The sequence below is a fragment of the Ips typographus genome, linkage group LG2, assembly GCF_016097725.1.
Source record: "Ips typographus isolate SLU linkage group LG2, UJ_Ityp_2.0, whole genome shotgun sequence".
NCBI classification, from domain to species: domain Eukaryota; kingdom Metazoa; phylum Arthropoda; class Insecta; order Coleoptera; family Curculionidae; genus Ips; species Ips typographus.
In genome coordinates, this window is record NC_138423.1 from 6790768 (window position 1) to 6809516 (window position 18749).

Here is an 18749-nt window from a genome sequence, read left to right on the forward strand (position 1 = left end):
TTCCAACGATAGAACTACTTTGCTTAATCGGTGGAATCGTTTTGCCGCTAAAAGGCGTCATAGTTGACCGATGTTTTCTGTTCAATTTTCATGCACTGTTTTGTTTGAACCTAAATAACTTCTTTATTTGACTGACATTGTAGGGATTTTAATATGTCGATGGATAGCCAATCAAATGGGCTTTGTAAAAATATGACAACTTTGGTTAATTGGGTTGACGGTTTGGGCGCTAGAGGGCGTCAAAGTTCAGTATTTCATTCAATCGTAAATAACTCGCCAATTTGGTACACTCTGTGTAGACTTTTATACATCAATAGATAGTTAATAAAATAAATACCAGTGATTGTATTTGTATTATTATTATTACTATTTATTCATGTTTCTATTGTCCTTTTTTCATCAGAATTTTTACTGTTTTTTTGTTTGAGTATTTTTTTCCTCTTCTTATCTATGTTCCTCTTCACTTCTAAATGTTTCCCATTTTTTACCTTTATTTTCCAACTTACCTACTACTATCATTATTTCTTTACGTTTTCCTTTATTGTTTCTTTTTATTTAGACCTGCATGTATTACTGCTTTTTTTTGTAATTATACCACTCACTAACATTCTTTAATTCCTCCATGTTTTGGTTTCTTTTTGTGTTTCTTACTTATTTCACTCCTCTTTGCTTCAGTTTTTAAAACATTTCGATTATTTTTTTCCTTGGTTTCCTTCAATATTTTGTTCTGTGTATGTTCCATATTTTTGGATTGTTTTCTTCTTGTCTAATTATTTTCTTCTGCTTTAACTTTTTTCTTGTTTATCACAATATTTTTCTTTATGAAAATTAACTATTTGGTTTTACATTTTTAGTATTGAAAATATTTTGCTACAAATAGTTTTTATGTATTTTTGTATTATCATTATTTATTCATGTTTTCGTTGTTTTTCTTCCTAGACTTTGATAGTTTTTTTCCTACATATGTCACTCTGTTTTTTTTAGAATAAATTTACAGTCTTTTTTTTCTTCTTTCCTATGTTTTTTACTCGTTTTTGCTTCTTTATTTTTCCTAATTTTTTGTTGCTTTTCTGTTCAACTCACTTTATACTCATAATATATTTCTCTTTAATTCCTTCATGTTTTTGGTGTTCATTCTTTCTTTCAATATCAATCATGTCACCAACGATAGGGCAACACTAGTTGGTTGATTTGTTGGTTGGGCCGCTAGAGGGCGTCAAATTTAATGAATTTACTTTTCACTTTTCTCAGTGCAGTGTTTCATTCAATCGTAAATAACTCGCTTATTTGGGCCACACTATATAAATTTTTATACATCAATAGATACGCAAAGAAATGGGCTTTCCAGCGATAGAACTACTTTGCATAATCGGTGGAATCGTTTTGCCGCTAAACGGCGTCATAGCTGACCGATGTTTTCTGTTCAATTTTCATGCACTGTTTTGTTTGCACCTAAATAACTTCTTTATTTGACTGACATGGTAGGGATTTTAATATGTCGATGGATAGCCAATCAAATGAGCTTTGTAAAAATATGACAACTTTGGTTAATTGGTTTGACGGTTTGGGCGCTAGAGGGCGTCAAAGTTCAGTATTTCATTCAATCGTAAATAACTCGCCAATTTGGTACACTATGTGTAGACTTTTATACATCAATAGATAGTTAATAAAATAAATACGAGTGATTGTATTTGTATTATTATTATTACTATTTATTCATGTTTCTATTGCCCTTTTTTCATCAGAATTTTGACTGTTTTTTTATTTTTTTGTTTGAGTATTTTTTTCCTCTTTACTTCTAAATGTTTCCCATTTTTTACCTTTATTTTCCAACTTACTTACTACTATCATTATTTCTTTACGTTTTCCTTTATTGTTTCTTTTTATTTAGACCTGCATGTATTACTGCTTTTTTTGTAATTATACCACTCACTAACATTCTTTAATTCCTCCATGTTTTTGGTTTCTTTTTGTGTTTCTTAGTTATTTCACTCCTCTTTGCTTCAGTTTTTAAAACATTTCGATTATTTTTTTCCTTGTTTTCCTTCGATATTTTGTTCTGTGTATGTTCCATATTTTTGGATTGTTTTCTTCTTGTCTAATTATTTTCTTCTGCTTTAACTTTTTTCTTGTTTATCACAATATTTTTCTTTATGAAAATTAATTATTTGGTTTTACATTTTTAGTATTGAAAATATTTTGCTACAAATAGTTTTTATGTCTTTTTGTATTATTATTATTTATTCATGTTTCCGTTGTTTTTCTTTCTAGGCTTTGACTATTTTTACTTTTCACTTTTCTCAGTGCAGTGTTTCATTCAATCGTAAATAACTCGCTTATTTGGGCCACACTATATAAATTTTTATACATCAATAGATAGGCAAAGAAATGGGCTTTCTAAAGATATGACAACACTGATTGGTAGATTAAACCTTTCGGCCGCTAGAGGGAGTCAAATTTGACCGTTTTTTTTTTTCATTTTTTTTGGTTTAATATTTAACTCAATCGTAAATAAGTCGCCAATTTGGTACACTCTGTGTAGACTTTTATACTTCAATGGATAGCTAATGAGATGGGCTTTTCAACGATATGGCAACACTAGTTGGTTGATTTATTGGTTGGGCCACTAGAGGGCGTCAAATTTAATGCAATTTACTTTTCCTTTTCTCAGTGCAGTGTTTCATTCAATCGTAAATAACTCGCTTATTTGGTTCACACTATATAAACTTTTGTATATCATTAGATAGCCAATGAAATGGGCTTCCTAAAGATATGACAACACTGGTTGGTAGGTTAAATGATTTGGCCGCTAGAGGGCGTCAAATTTTTTTCGCTCAAAAGCAAAGAAAACAGTTTTAAAACTTCTGGTGACATTTTAACGGATCAGAATCCACCATTTTAGTGTTTCTGACCTGCAAAAACCTTTTGTTAGTTTTGTATTTTTATAATTGCGGTTTTAGTGTTATGGCTATCCCATTAGAACTTTACTAAGTAATTTTAATAATATCATAATGAAATTGGATGAAAAAATTTGATTTTTCTTTATTTTAGTTCACACTGAGAGTCCAATCGAATGCTGTAGTACAGATGGGGTGAATCTGACTCCCAGATACGTGCACCCTTTCTGCTCACCAATTTACGTTACAGACGACAAAAAATATGCCAAAGAAGGTGTTACCTGTCTGAATTTTGTAAGATCTATTCCAGCTATTAGGTCCGACTGCAGTTTTGGTGCTTCTGATCAGGTAAATGCCGACAGATCAACTAAAAATACAGTCAATTACATCAGAAACTTCTTTTCAGATAAATCAAGCGACCCATTACCTTGACGGTTCTCAGATTTACGGAACAACTTTGAGAAGATCCGACGAGCTACGCACGTTCACCGGCGGTAAACTTCTCACCTCAACTTACGAGAAACGGAAATTTCTTCCGCTTTCTAGAAATCCCACGCAGGATTGTCAGTTGTTTTATAAAAATTCTACCTGTTTTGAAAGCGGCGACGCTAGAGTGAATTTCCAACCGCAGGTAATATAATAATATTTTCGTTTCATATTGGTTCGTATAATTGCGATGTAACGGAAATTTAGTTGACTCTGGTGCACACTTTATGGTACCGGGAACACAATAGAATCGCGGAAAAACTGGGACAATTGAATCCTCACTGGAACGATGAGAAGTTGTTCCAGGAATCGAGAAGGATAGTGGTAGCGGAAATGCAGAAAATCACTTACAGTGAATGGCTACCATCTATACTAGGTGAGTTTTTACAAAATTTAATATTTATTGCACATTTTACATATAAAAAAACTGGTCTGTAAAGTTTTTTTTCTATTTTACAAAACGACGTATTTCGATCCAAGTGCCGTGTGACGTCACGAGGCACGTTTCAGTTCGGCCGCGTTTAGCTAATAGGTGATGAGATAAGGATAAGAGCAAATTGTAACCGTGCTTCTGGCAAATTTTCAAAATTTGTTAGAAGGTTTAGAACGTTTTACCAAATCTCTGTCAATTTTTGGAAGGTTTTTAGTATACTTTTGAGGTTGCTAGTGTTTCCAAAATGATTCTAGAACTTCCTGTCAATTTTTAAAATTTGTTAGAAGGTTTAGAATGTTTTTCAAAATATCTGGCAATTTTTGGAAGGTTTTTAGTATACTTTTGAAGTTTGCTAGCATTCCCAAACTAATTCTAGAACTCTCTGGCAATTTTAAAAATTTTTGGAAGGTTGAGGACAATTTTAGAGATATTTGTCAGTTTTTGGGAGATTTCCAGTAAACTTTTGAGGTTGCAGGCATTTCCAAAATGATTTTAGAGGCTTCTGGCAAATTTTCGAAATTTGTTAGAAGGTTTAGAACGTTTTTCCAAATCTCTGTCAATTTTTGGGAGATTTCCAATATACTTTTGAAGTTGCTAATATTTCCAAATTGATTCTAGATCTCTCTGGCAATTTTCAAAATTTGTTAGAAGGTTTAGAAAGTTTTTCGAAATATCTGGCAATTTTTGGAATGTTTTTAGTATACTTTTGAGGTTGCTAGCATTCCCAAAATGATTCTGGATCTCTCTGGCAATTTTTGGGAGGTTTTTGGTATACCTTTGAGGTTGCAGGCATTTCCAAAATGATTTTAGAGGCTTCTGGCAAATTTTCAAAATTTGTTAGAAGGTTTTAGAACGTTTTTCCAAATCTCTGTCAATTTTTGGGAGATTTCCAATATACTTTTGAAGTTGTTAGTATTCCCAAAATGATTCTAGATCTCTCTGGCAATTTTCAAAATTTGTTAGAAGGTTTAGAACGTTTTTCGAAATATCTGGCAATTTTTGGAATGTTTTTAGTATACTTTTGAGGTTGCTAGCATTCCCAAAATGATTCTGGATCTCTCTGGCAATTTTTGGGAGGTTTTTGGTATACCTTTGAGGTGCAGGCATTTCCAAAATGGTTCTGGGACTTCTGGAAAATTTTGAAAATTTGTTAGAATGTTTTTCCAAATCTCTGTCAATTTTGGGAGATTCCAATTATACTTTTGAGGTTCTAGCATTTCCAAACTAATTCTAAAACTCTCTAGTAAATTTCATAATTTGTGGGAATGTTGAGGACACTTTTTGAGATATTTGTACATTTTTGGGAGATTTTTAGTATACTTTTGAGGTTGCAGACATTTTCAAAATGTTTCTAGAGGGTTCTGGCAAAATTTCAAAATTTGTTAAAATGTTTAGAATGTTTTCCGAAACTTCTGACAATTTTTAGGAGATTTCCAGTTTACTTTTGAAGTTCCAGGCATTTCCAAAATGAATCTAAGAGGCTTCCGGCAAATGATTTAGAACGTATTCTTAAATTTCTGCCAATTTTTGGAAGGTTTTTAGTATTCGTTTGAGGTTGCAGACATTTCCAAAATAATTCTAGAACTCTCTGGCAATTTTCAAAATTGTTGGGAGGTTCAGACCACTTTAAAGTTTGAAACATTTTTAGTATAATTTTGAAGTTGCTGGCATTACCAAAAACGAACATTCTAACGATTCTAACATTGAAAGAAATTAAACCTTAATGACTTTCTTTATATAATTTTTATTATTTATTGTAATCTTTGATAACAATGAATTTATGTTAATTTTTCAAGGGCCAACTGCGGCCAATAAAATTCTGAGCTCCTCGACTTCATATAATAAAGAATCTGATGCTTCGGTATCTAACGCGTTCGCAACAGCAGTGATGCGTTCAGTCAAGTCTTTGTCGGACGGAATGCCAAAATTATATGACGAAAACCGAACTGTCAATGAATCCATCTTTATGCGCAACTATTTCCACAATCCGGGCCTGTTGAGGCATAAAGGTATACTGGATTCTTTGGCTAGAGGATTGACCACTCAATCTAGTCAACGATTAGACGTTTATTTCCCTGACGACGTGAGTAGTTTATAATGGTATTTGTTTTAATTATTTAAGTTTGAACTTTTTTTTTTTTTCAGTTAATTAATCAACTATACACAAACGGAAAATATGGTTTTGACGTTCTGAGTTTTGATCTGCAAAGAGGTAGAGATCACGGACTTCCCAGCTACGCCGATTACAGGAAGGCGTGTGGACTTGAAGAGGCTCATAACTTTGCTGACTTTTCGGACGCTATTAGTAATCAGGTAAGAATCTGTTATATTACTAATTGCTTCAGTCATTTTGGCAACGTCGAAAAGCTCACGAAGCTTTTAATTCGCGTGGATTGAAAAACGTGAGCCACTTTGACAAACTGAACTAGCTATGACGTTTATTGATAGTTACCTGACAGCTGTAAAATGTCTGTGCAAACTCTGTGGAGTTAAATTTGGCAGTGGTGACGTTAAATTTGACAATTATGACACTTAATGTCACTTCACAGCGTGGCTTAGAGTCAGCAGTGACAAGAAAGTATTAAATGCAAAACAAGTTGCACCTTGTCTCAGTACATCTCAATAGAGCCCCAAATTTGACACTTGTGAGAGTAAGTAACACATTTTTGCTGTTTTCTCGGGTTTCTTATACTGCTACGGCCCTGTATTAACTCTGAACAAGTTGATTCCCAAGTTGACCTACCAGCTGGCGCAAAAATCACTCAAATCGGACGTTTAGAATGTGAATTATGGCGTTTTTGCCGTTCGCGGTCACTAAATTTCACGGTTTTGCTGTTTTCTCGGGTTTCTTTTGCTGCTACGCCCCTGTATTAACTCTGATCAGGTTGATTTTTTTACTCTCGATTGAGCACAATCTGATCTACCAGCCTACTCAAAAATCACTCAGATCGGACGTTTAGAATGTGAGTTATAGCGTTTTTGTCGTTCGTGGTCACTTAATTTCACGGTTTTGCTGTTTTCTCGAGTTTCTTGTGCTGCTCCGCCCCTGTATTAACTCTGATAAGGTTGTTTTTTTTTACTATCGATTGATCACAGTCTGACCTACCAGCTGACGCAAAAATCACTCAAATCGGGCGTTCAGAATGTGAATTATGGCGTTTTTGTCGTTTGCGATCACTAAATTTCATGTTTTTGCTATTTTCTCGAGTTTCTTGTGCTACTCCGCCTCTGTATTAACTCTGATCAGGTTGATTTTTTTACTCTCGATTGAGCACAGTCTGACCTACCAGCCTACTCAAAAATCACTCAGATCGTACGTTTAGAATGTGAGTTATAGCGTTTTTTCCGTTCACTAAATTTCACGTTTTTGCTATTTTCTCGAGTTTCTTGTGCTGCTCCGCGCCTGTATTAACTCTGATCAGGTTGATTTTTTTACTCTCGATTGAGCACAGTCTCACCTACCAGCCTACTCAAAAATCACTCAGATCGGACGATTAGAATGTGAGTTATGGCGTTTATTGGCAAAATTCACGTTTTTGCTGTTTTCTCGGGTTTCTTCTGTGACGCGAAATTACCAATCCAAAATAGATCTCCCTCTTGGATTAATCACACTGCACATTGTATTTATAGTTCTATGGAGCGAAATTTGACAGTTGTGACGTAAGTATTAGTGTTTCTTAACGTCAGAACTGACAAATTTACAACGCAATTCCTCAAAGAAAAGAAGAATCTATTGTTTGACAGCTATTCCAGAAACACTGTAGGTCATTTTAAAGAGGAAACTCCGGTCTACAATTTGAAGTAAAATAATTCCTCGACATTTGTCAAAATAACCGAGGTACAAGCTGTCAAAATTTCAATAAATACCGGTTTGACTGAATTTAGTGCAATTGGGGTTTTGTGATATAAAAACCGTGTTGTTTGACTATTCCAGAATCACTGTAGGACATTTTAAAGAGGAAACTGCGGGCTACAATTTGACATTAAAAGTTCCTCGACACCTGTCCAAATAACCGAGTTACAAGCTGTCAAAGTTGCAAAAATACCGGTTTGACTGAATTTAGTGCAATTGGGGTTTTGTGATATAAAAACCGTGTTGTTTGACCACTATTCCAGAATCACTGTAGGACATTTTAAAGAGGAAACTGCGGGCTACAATTTGACATTAAAAGTTCCTCGACACCTGTCCAAATAACCGAGTTACAAGCTGTCAAAGTTGCAAAAATACCGGTTTGACTGAATTTAGTGCAATTGGGGTTTTGTGATATAAAAACCGTGTTGTTTGACAACTATTCCAGAATCACTGTAGGACATTTTAAAGAGGAAACTGCGGGCTACAATTTGACATTAAAAGTTCCTCGAGACCTGTCAAAATAACCGAGGTACAAGCTGTCAAAATTTCAATAAATACCGGTTTGACTGAATTTAGTGCAATTGGGGTTTTGTGATATAAAAACCGTGTTGTTTGACTATTCCAGAATCACTGTAGGACATTTTAAAGAGGAAACTGCGGGCTACAATTTGACATTAAAAGTTCCTCGACACCTGTCCAAATAACCGAGTTACAAGCTGTCAAAGTTGCAAAAATACCGGTTTGACTGAATTTAGTGCAATTGGGGTTTTGTGATATAAAAACCGTGTTGTTTGACAACTATTCCAGAATCACTGTAGGACATTTTAAAGAGGAAACTGCGGGCTACAATTTGACATTAAAAGTTCCTCGAGACCTGTCAAAATAACCGAGGTACAAGCTGTCAAAATTTCAATAAATACCGGTTTGACTGAATTTAGTGCAATTGGGGTTTTGTGATATAAAAACCGTGTTGTTTGACAACTATTTCAGAATCACTGTAGGACATTTTAAAGAGGAAACTCCGGGCTACAATTTGACATTAAAAGTTCCTCGACACCTGTCAAAATAACCGAGTTACAAGCTGTCAAAATTGCAGAAATACCGGTTTGACTGAATTTAGTGCAACTGAGGATTTGTGACAAAATAACCGTATTTTTTGACAGCTATTCTATAAACACTCGAAGCCAATTAAAGGAGTCTGATGTGACAATCTGATATTAAAAAAGTTAAAATGATAAGCTGTCAAAATTGACCAAATACACATGTGAGTGAGTTTTGACAGCTGTCAATGGTGCAAGCAAAGTATGAAAGTGTTTCTTAGCGTCCCAACTGTCAAATTTGGCTCCATGGAGCTTGAAACACAACTTCCAGTGTCCAATTCCTCAAAGAAGCAACTGTTTGTAATTTTATAGGTCACGGGAAAAGAGGTTTTGACAGTTATGACAGCTGTCACTTGTGTGTTGCAAGAAAAGTGTTCGTTAAGGTCAGGACTGTCAAATTTGGCTCCATCGAGCTGTAAAGACTACTAACAGTACCTACTTGGAATTTTATAATTGAAAAAGTTTCCCTGGCTGAATGGTCGCTTTTGAGGTGCTTATTCAGTAATTTTTTTCTTAAATTCTCCCAAAATTTCTGAAATCCTCTTTGGCATTTTCTGTAAAAATAAATTGAAATATAATCTATAATTTTTCAGGATATTCTAGCTTTACAACACATTTACTCTAGTCCACGCGATGTCGATCTCATTATTGGCGGATTACTAGAAAAAGCTAGAGGCGATTCCTTATTCGGGCCGACGTTCACTTGCATTGTCGCTGATCAAATGTTACGGACACGTCAAGGTACATTTGAACCGTCAAAATGATCTATAGAGACAGTAATACAGCGTGATTTTGTTTTTACATTAAGGCGATCGATATTTCTACAACAACAAACGACAGCCCAATCCATTTTCGAAGAGTCAGTTGGCCGAAATTGAAAACATCTCTTTCGCGAGAATTATCTGTGATAATACTGACGACGTGCAGCAAATGCAGAAGAAAGTTTTTGAAAGAATCACCAAAAGGTAAGTTTTACTTGTTAAAACGTTTTACGCGTATAGCAAAACTAGGTGTTTTTCTAACAAGTGGGGAAAGTGGTACTTTCCCGCACGAGACTGCAGTTGGGGGGTTTTACAGTTAAAGGGTGAAAAAGTGACTTTACCGCATCCGGTGCGAAAAAGTACTCCTTCCCGCACTCAAATGAGTGAATAAAAAAATATTAGTGATAATGGGTAAATTACTGGTAAAGTAAATATTTGACTTCTGGTAAACTACAAATACTGTATTTCTGGCAGTTCAAATTTTGACACCGTTTTTCTCCCTGACTGTATCAAATTTTGTAGTGTTTTTTCATGTTATTGGATAGGAAATTTAATGAGGATTCCAAAAATGTGCTTAAAACAGTCATTTTCTTACTAGAAGTAGGTTTTACAGGCGATTTTGTCCCTGACTGTCCTTTAAGTGTGGTGATTGAATGTTTTTGGTCACCCTGTACGCAATTTTTAAGAAATAACTGTTTCCTTTACACCACTGGAAAGAGGAGCTCAAGACGATTAATTTGAGTGGTTCAGACTTCCTGAACTCCCAAAAATAACCCACCTACAGGGTGCTCAAATTTCAAACTGCCAGACTTGAAAATTTGAAAATTTGTTGCAACAAACCAGTTTGTGCTAAATAACTCGAAAACGGTGAAAGTTACGAAAAATTTGAAAGAGAGCAAAAATGTTCGTAAAGAACTGCTAAACTCATCCCTGGAAGTTTTACAGTCCGTCACTGCCGCTACTATACAGGGAGTGCATAAAAATTTGTTGTGATTTAGATTTTTTGTCCACCCTGTATGCAATTTTTTTAGAAAGAATTTTTTGCTCTACACCGGTGAAAAGAGGAGCTCAAGACGGTTAATTTGAGTGGTTCAACCTCCCTGAACTGCCAAAAATAACCGACTTACAGGGTGTTCAATTTTCGAACTGACAGATTTGAAAATTTGTTGCATCAAACCAGTTTCTGTTAAAAAAACTCAGAAACGGTGAAAGTTACGAAAAATTTGAAAGAGAGCAATCATGTTCGTAAAGAACTGCTAAACTCATCCCTGGAAGTTTCACAGTCCCTCACTGCCGCTAGTATACAGGAGGTGCATGAAAATTGTAGTGATTCAGATTTTTTGGCCACCCTGTATGCAATTTTTAAGATAGAATTTTTTGCTCTACACCAGTGAAAAGTGGAGCTCCAGACGGTTAATTTGAGTGGTTCAACCTCCTTGAACTCCCAAAAATAACCGACTTACAGGGTGCTCAATTTTCAAACTGCCAGATTTGAAAATTTGTTGCATCAAACCAGTTTTTGCTAAATAACTCAGAACCGGTGAAAGTTACGAAAAATTTGAAAGAGAGCAAAAATGTTCGTAAAGAACTGCTAAACTCATCCCTGGAAGTGACACAGTCCCTCACTGCCGCTACTATACAGGGGGTGCATAAAAATTGTAGTGATTCATATTTTTTGGCCACCCTGTAGGCAATTTTTAAGAAAGAATTTTTTCTTTTACACCACTGAAAAGCGGAGCTCAAGACGGTTAATTTGAGTGGTTCAATCTCCCTGAACTCCCAAAAATAACCGACTTACAGGGTGCTCAATTTTCAAACTGCCAGATTTGAAAATTTGTTGCATCTAACCAGTTTTTGCTAAATAAATCAGAAACGGTAAAAGTTACGAAATGCTTGAAAGAGAGCAAAAATGTTCGTAAAGAACTGCTAAACTCATCTAAGCTAATAATTTATTATTTTTCTCTTATATTACAGGAATAATCTTGTCGACTGTTCTTCAAGTGCCATACCGAAGCTCAATTTGAATCACTGGCAAGAATTTGAGTATCTGAGCAATGCCGTCGCTTAGTAATTATTTGTAAGTCGGAGAAGTCATTTTTTCGTTAAGACTGACTAATTTAACGGCTGTTTTACTTTAGAACTTAAGAGTTTAGTATAAGAGAGTGTGTGTACAAATTAACTTTATATGTTTATGAATTTTTATGAAAGCTTTGCTTTGTCAAGCTTTAAATGAAAACTTTATTCACGCCATTGTTATACTCCTATTTTTTTTTAGTTTACGGTTATATTTGTCAGTTTTAATCTTGTGTTGTGACTTGGAAGAACATAGTTCCATTCCATTCACCATTTAATTACCAGCGTTACCAATAGCCAATAGAAGATTGTAGAAAATACTCTTCTTAATTTGTTAACCGTTTATACACGTTGTATTACCTGTCACCGAGCCAAATAGCTTTCGTAGAATAATTTAGTAACTAATAATGCCTTTTGAATCAACAATAAATAAATAATGTTTATACAATATTGCCAGAAGTGGTTAATACTACTCAAAAGGCGAAATACTTTTAATAATAATCATTGAGCTATATTAGCTTGTCTTCTTGTCCGTAGTTTTGTTTAGAGTTGTATAGATTGTACTTACCATGCCATATTATTGTTAAAAGTATATTTTTGTCTAATAGTCATAAGTGTAGATAGATCTGAACCATAGTAACCTTTTCCGTGACAAATGTCGATTCGTTTACACGAACTAACCGCAATATTTACCTATTTTGCTCTTAATAAATTGTGTTTGTTGAATTGGTTTGTTTTGTTTACTCGGTAAAATCGGAGATCCGTTGGTTGGTACAACTGAGAACTGTCAAAATTAGTCTCAAATCGGATTGTGGAGCTAAAAAAGTGAAAGTATTTATTTTCGTGCTGAATTTGGTAAGAACAGCTGTCACCATACCTGATACAAAATAGCCGAGTTAGAAGCTGTCACACTTTTGAAAACAGGTTTAACTAAATTTAAAAGAAATGTGGTTTTTATAGAATAATCCTGTGATTTGACATTGTTTCTAGAAAAGTTTTAGGTAACCAAAAAGAGGACAACCCAGACGACATAATGATTTCTCTAAAAGGTCATTTGAGGGAGATATTCCTCCAAAACGATTTTAAAAAACAAAACGAGTGCATAACTGCGTTATTTGAACAAAATGGCAAAAAAGTGTAATAAGAAGAGTTGTAGCGAACTAAATTCTCTACAAGATCGCTTCAGGGCACTTTTGCCCAAAAATGTCATTTGAGGGAGATATTCCTCCAAAACGATTTTAAAAAACAAAACGAGTGCATAACTCCGTTATTTGAACAAAATGGCAAGAAAGTGTAATAAGAAGAGTTGTAGCGAACTAAATTCTCTACAAGATCGCTTCAGGGCACTTTTGCCCTTAAAGGTCATTTGAGGGAGATATTCCTCCAAAACAATATTTGTCAAAATAGCTGAGTTACAAGCTAATGCGTTTAAAAAAGCTAAAGAACAATCTTGGCTACAATTTAATAATTAGTAGTATAATTAGTACAAAAAACTTTTACAATACCTGTCAAAGTAGCCCAAAATATAAGTTGTCAAATTTTTGAAAACTCAGAATCAAGATTATCAGAACAATAATTGTGAATTTTTGTAGTAATAATCCAATCTTTTGACAATGTTTCTAGAGACCCAAAGAACATTTTAAAGAGCACACTCTGAACTCCAATTTGGTAAAAAAAGGTTATTCAATATCTGTAAAAAAAATCGAGTTTCGCTCATTTTTAAATTTGAAATTTACACTGTTGTATTTAACGTCAAATATCTCAGTTATTTGTAATTTTTGAAAAAAAATTGTATTGTAAAAAGAAAGTCAAAATGACAAGCTACATTTTGACGTTTAAAAGAACCTCCTAACTTTCATAGAGACCGAGGTAGGAGCTGTCAAATTGTGACACCTTCACTATTTCTAGTAGAGTTACACTGTTGTATTTCACGTCAACTATTTCGGTTATTTGTAATTTTTTAATGAAAATTGTATTCAGGTAAAAGAAAGTCAAAATTACGAGCCACATTTTGACGTTTGAACGAAATTTTTAGCTGTCATAGTAACCAAGTTAGCACGTGCCAAATAAAGACACCTGTCATCTTTAAAGAAACAGAATAAAAGTGACAGTTTGGAGATTTTTTGTTATTTCGACTGGGGAAATCGAATCGACGGATCTGGCAACACTGAATTAACAGAATAAGAGTTAAAAGGTGAGAAAAAGAAAGCCCTCCACAATCCGCAGATTAAAAGAAATATGAATTGAAAAGAAACAAGAAAAAGAGGAAAGCCAAAAGTGCAGATACAATTTTTGATTTCTTGCACAAAAAAAGTCCACAAACCTGTCATTGAAGATGTCAGTGTTTTCCAAGCAACTATTTACAGCTGTCAGTCACGTCAAAACTGTCAAAATTAGTCTCAATTCGGATCATGGAGCTAAAAAAGAAAAAAACTTAATTTTCGTTGATTGAAATAAACTATAGAGCTTTCTTTTGGCGGCTTTTTGACAGTTGTGACGTCACAATCAAAGTAAAAAGAGTCTTAAAGTCACATGACAACTGTCAGCCACGTCACAACTGTCAAAATTAGTCTGAATTCTGATCGTGGAGCTAGAAAAGTAAAAGGCTTAATTTTCGTTGATTGAAATAGACTTTATAACTTTATGAAAGATTGTTTGACAGTTGGGACGTCACAATCAAAGTAAAAAAGGGTCCTAAAGTCACGTGACAGCTGTCAGCTACGTCACAACTGTCAAAATTAGTCTCAATTCGGATCGTGGAGATAAAAAAATGAAAGTCTCAATTTTTCTTGATTGAAATGCTCGTTGAAATGGACTTTAGGACCCTTTTTACTTTGATTGTGAAGTCACAACTGTCAAACTACCTTTAAGTAACGTGACAGCTGACAGCCACGTCACAACTGTCAAAATTAGTCTCAATTCGGATCGTGGAGCTAGAAAAGTGAAAGTTTTAATTTTCGTTGATTGAAATGAACTTTATATTATAACTTCATGAAAGGTTGTTTAACAGTTGTGACGTCACAATCAAAGTAAAAAGCGTCTGAAAGTCACATGACAGCTGTCAGTCACGTCACAACTGTCAAAATTAGTCTCAATTCGGATAGTAGATCTAAAAAAATGAAGGTTTAAATTTTCGTTGATTCAAATAAACTTTATAACTTCATAAAAGGTTGTTTGACAGTTGTGACGTCACAATCCGGTTAAAAAGCGTCTTAGAGTCAAGTGACAGTTGTAAGCCACGTCACAACTGTCAAAATTCGGATCGTGGAGCTAAAAAATGAAAGTCTTAATTTTCGTTGATTCAAATAAACTTTATAGCTTCCTTGGCGACTTTATGACAGTTGTGACGTCACAATCAAAGTAAAAAGAGTCTTAAAGTCCCGTGACAGCTGTCAGTCACGTCACAACTGTCAAAATTAGTCTGAATTCGGATCGTGAAACTTAAAAAATGAAAGTTTTAATTTTCGTTGGTTGAAATGGACTTTATAACTTCATGAAAGATTGTTTGACAGTTGTGACATCACAATCAAAGTAAAAAGAGTCTTAAAGTGACGTGACAGCTGTCAGCCACGTCACAACTGTTAAAATTAGTCTGAATTCGAATCGTGGAGCTAGAAAAGTGAAAGTCTTAATTTTCGTTGGTTCAAATAAACTTTATAATTTCATGAAAGGCTGTTTGACAGTTGTGACGTCACAATTCGGTTAAAAAACGTCTTAAAGTAACGTGACAGCTGTCAGCCACGTCACAACTGTCAAAATTAGTCTTAATTCGGATCGTGGAGCTAAAAAAGTGAAAGTCTCAATTTTCGTTGATTGAAATGGATTTTATAACTTCATGAAAGGTAGTTTGACAGTTGTGACTTCACAATCAAAGTAAAAAGAGTCTTAAAGTGATGTGACAGCTGTCAGCCACGTCACAACTGTCAAAATTAGTATTAATAGGGATCGTGGAGCTAAAAAAATTAAAGTCTTAATTTGCGTTGATTGAAATGGACTTCTGTCAAAATTAGTCTCAATTGGGATCGTCGAGCTAAAAAAGTGAAAGTCTCAATTTTCGGTGATTGAAATGGACTTTATAACTTCGTGAAAGATTGTTTGACAGTTGTGACGTCACAATCAAAGTAAAAAGAGACTGAAAGTCACGTGACAGCTGTCAGTCACGTCACAACTGTCAAAATTAGTCTCAATTGGGATCGTCGAGCTAAAAAAGTGAAAGACTCAATTTTCGGTGATCGAAATGGACTTTATAACTTCATGAAAGATTGTTTGACAGTTGTGACGTCACAATCAAAGTAAAAAGAGTCTGAAAGTCACGTGACAGCTGTCAGTCACGTCACAACTGTCAAAATTAGTCTCAATTGGGATCGTCGAGCTAAAAAAGTGAGTCTCAATTTTCGGTGATTGAAATGGACTTTATAACTTCGTGAAAGATTGTTTGACAGTTGTGACGTCACAATCAAAGTAAAAAGAGACTGAAAGTGACGTGACAGCTGTCAGTCACGTCACAACTGTCAAAATTAGTCTCAATTGGGATCGTCGAGCTAAAAAAGTGAAAGTCTCAATTTTCGGTGATTGAAATGGACTTTATAACTTCGTGAAAGATTGTTTGACAGTTGTGACGTCACAATCAAAGTAAAAAGAGACTGAAAGTCACGTGACAGCTGTCAGTCACGTCACAACTGTCAAAATTAGTCTCAATTGGGATCGTCGAGCTAAAAAAGTGAAAGTCTCAATTTTCGGTGATTGAAATGGACTTTATAACTTCGTGAAAGATTGTTTGACAGTTGTGACATCACAATCAAAGTAAAAAGAGTCTTAAAGTGACGTGACAGCTGTCAGCCACGTCACAACTGTTAAAATTAGTCTGAATTCGAATCGTGGAGCTAGAAAAGTGAAAGTCTTAATTTTCGTTGGTTCAAATAAACTTTATAATTTCATGAAAGGCTGTTTGACAGTTGTGACGTCACAATTCGGTTAAAAAACGTCTTAAAGTAACGTGACAGCTGTCAGCCACGTCACAACTGTCAAAATTAGTCTTAATTCGGATCGTGGAGCTAAAAAAGTGAAAGTCTCAATTTTCGTTGATTGAAATGGATTTTATAACTTCATGAAAGGTAGTTTGACAGTTGTGACTTCACAATCAAAGTAAAAAGAGTCTTAAAGTGATGTGACAGCTGTCAGCCACGTCACAACTGTCAAAATTAGTATTAATAGAGATCGTGGAGCTAAAAAAATTAAAGTCTTAATTTGCGTTGATTGAAATGGACTTCTGTCAAAATTAGTCTCAATTGGGATCGTCGAGCTAAAAAAGTGAAAGTCTCAATTTTCGGAGATTGAAATGGACTTTATAACTTCATGAAAGATTGTTTGACAGTTGTGACGTCACAATCAAAGTAAAAAGAGTCTGAAAGTCACGTGACAGCTGTCAGTCACGTCACAACTGTGAAAATTAGTCTCAATTGGGATCGTCGAGCTAAAAAAGTGAAAGACTCAATTTTCGGTGATCGAAATGGACTTTATAACTTCATGAAAGATTGTTTGACAGTTGTGACGTCACAATCAAAGTAAAAAGAGTCTGAAAGTCACGTGACAGCTGTCAGTCACGTCACAACTGTCAAAATTAGTCTCAATTGGGATCGTCGAGCTAAAAAAGTGAAAGTCTCAATTTTCGGTGATTGAAATGGACTTTATAACTTCATGAAAGGTTGCTTGACAGTTGTGACGTCACAATTCGGTTAAAAAGCGTCTTAAAGTAACGTGACATCTGTCAGCCACGTCACAACTGTCAAAATTAGTCTCAATTCGGATCGTGGAGCTTTACAATTGAAAGTAGCTTCTCTAGAATCATGGTCCATTAATTGGATTATTCCACCAAACATCCAATTGGGTGGAACCAAAGTTTTAAAAAATTTGACAGCTTGTAACCAAGCTACTTTGACAGGAATTGTGGAAGTTTTTTATTATAAAATTGTAGCCAAAACTGTCCTCTTTAAAGGGATTTATAACTTTGCTAGAAACAATGTCAAATAACTTGGTTAATCTATCCAAAAAACACATTTGTTCTAAATTGAGTTAAAATTGTGTTTTTCATAAGCTTGACAGCTTGTAATTGGGTTGTTTTGATAGCTTTTTTACCAAATTGTAGCCCTGAGTATCCTCTTTAAAATGATCCCCAACTTCCCTAGAAACTTTGTGAAATAATTTGGTTATTCCACCAAAAATATACATTTGTTTCAGATTGAATAAACATCTGTTTGACGGCTTGTAACTCGGTTATTTTGACAAATTTCAAATAACCTTTTTTATCAAATTGTAGTACAGAGTGTCCTTAAATTACATTACATAGCTTTTCTGTGTTCAAATAATTCTGTTATTCCACTAAAAATTCATTCAAATTGAACTGAGTTAAACGTGAGTTTTCAAAAAGTTTTACAGAGTACAATTCGGTTATTTTGACAGGTTTCGAATCATTTTTTTAGCAAATTGTAGCCCAGAGTGTCTTCTTTAACATAACCTATAGCTTCTTCAGAAACCTTGTCCATTTATTGGGTTATTCCAGCGAAAATCCACAATAATTATTGTTCTAAATTGGTCAAACCTTTTCAAATATTTGACAACGTGTAACTCGGTTATTTTGGCAAGTTTCAAACAATTTTTTTTAGCAAATTGTAGCCCAGATTGTCTTCTTTAACATAACCTATAGCTTCTTCAGAAACCTTGTCCATTTATTGGGTTATTCCAGCGAAAATCCACAAAAATTGTTGTAAATTTGGTCAAACCTTTTCAAATATTTGACAACGTGTAACTCGGTTATTTTGGCAGGTTTCAAATAATTTTTTTTAGCAAATTGTAACCCAGAGTGTCTTCTTTAACATAACCTATAGCTTCTTCAGAAATCTTGTCCATTTATTGGGTTATTCCAGCGAAAATCCACAATTATTGTTCTAAATTGGTCAAACCTTTTCAAATATTTGACAACGTGTAACTCGGTTATTTTGGCAGGTTTCAAACAATTTTTTTTAGCAAATTGTAGCCCAGATTGTCTTCTTTAACATAACCTATAGCTTCTTCAGAAACCTTGTCCATTTATTGGGTTATTCCAACGAAAATCCACAAAAATTGTTCTAAATTTGGTCAAACCTTTTC

General features: G+C 34.5%; 2 protein-coding genes across 4 annotated transcripts in view; both read left to right on the plus strand.

Moving 5' to 3' along the window:
* The window catches only part of LOC145725026 (immunomodulatory peroxidase-like), a 52240-nt gene extending 39911 nt beyond the window's left edge, over positions 1 to 12329 (plus strand). For all 3 annotated transcript variants that reach the window (XM_081973546.1, XM_081973545.1, XM_081973544.1), the window contains exons 7-14: positions 3052 to 3245; positions 3304 to 3528; positions 3591 to 3759; positions 5613 to 5899; positions 5962 to 6129; positions 9363 to 9510; positions 9578 to 9734; positions 11505 to 12329. In XM_081973546.1, the coding sequence (XP_081829672.1) occupies positions 3052 to 3245; positions 3304 to 3528; positions 3591 to 3759; positions 5613 to 5899; positions 5962 to 6129; positions 9363 to 9510; positions 9578 to 9734; positions 11505 to 11598 (1442 nt within the window). In that variant the 3' untranslated portion in view covers positions 11599 to 12329. The remainder of the gene's footprint in view (positions 1 to 3051; positions 3246 to 3303; positions 3529 to 3590; positions 3760 to 5612; positions 5900 to 5961; positions 6130 to 9362; positions 9511 to 9577; positions 9735 to 11504) is intronic.
* LOC145725031 (SRR1-like protein) overlaps positions 1 to 18749 on the plus strand; it is a 253363-nt gene that overhangs the window by 41364 nt on the left and 193250 nt on the right. The window lies entirely within an intron of this gene.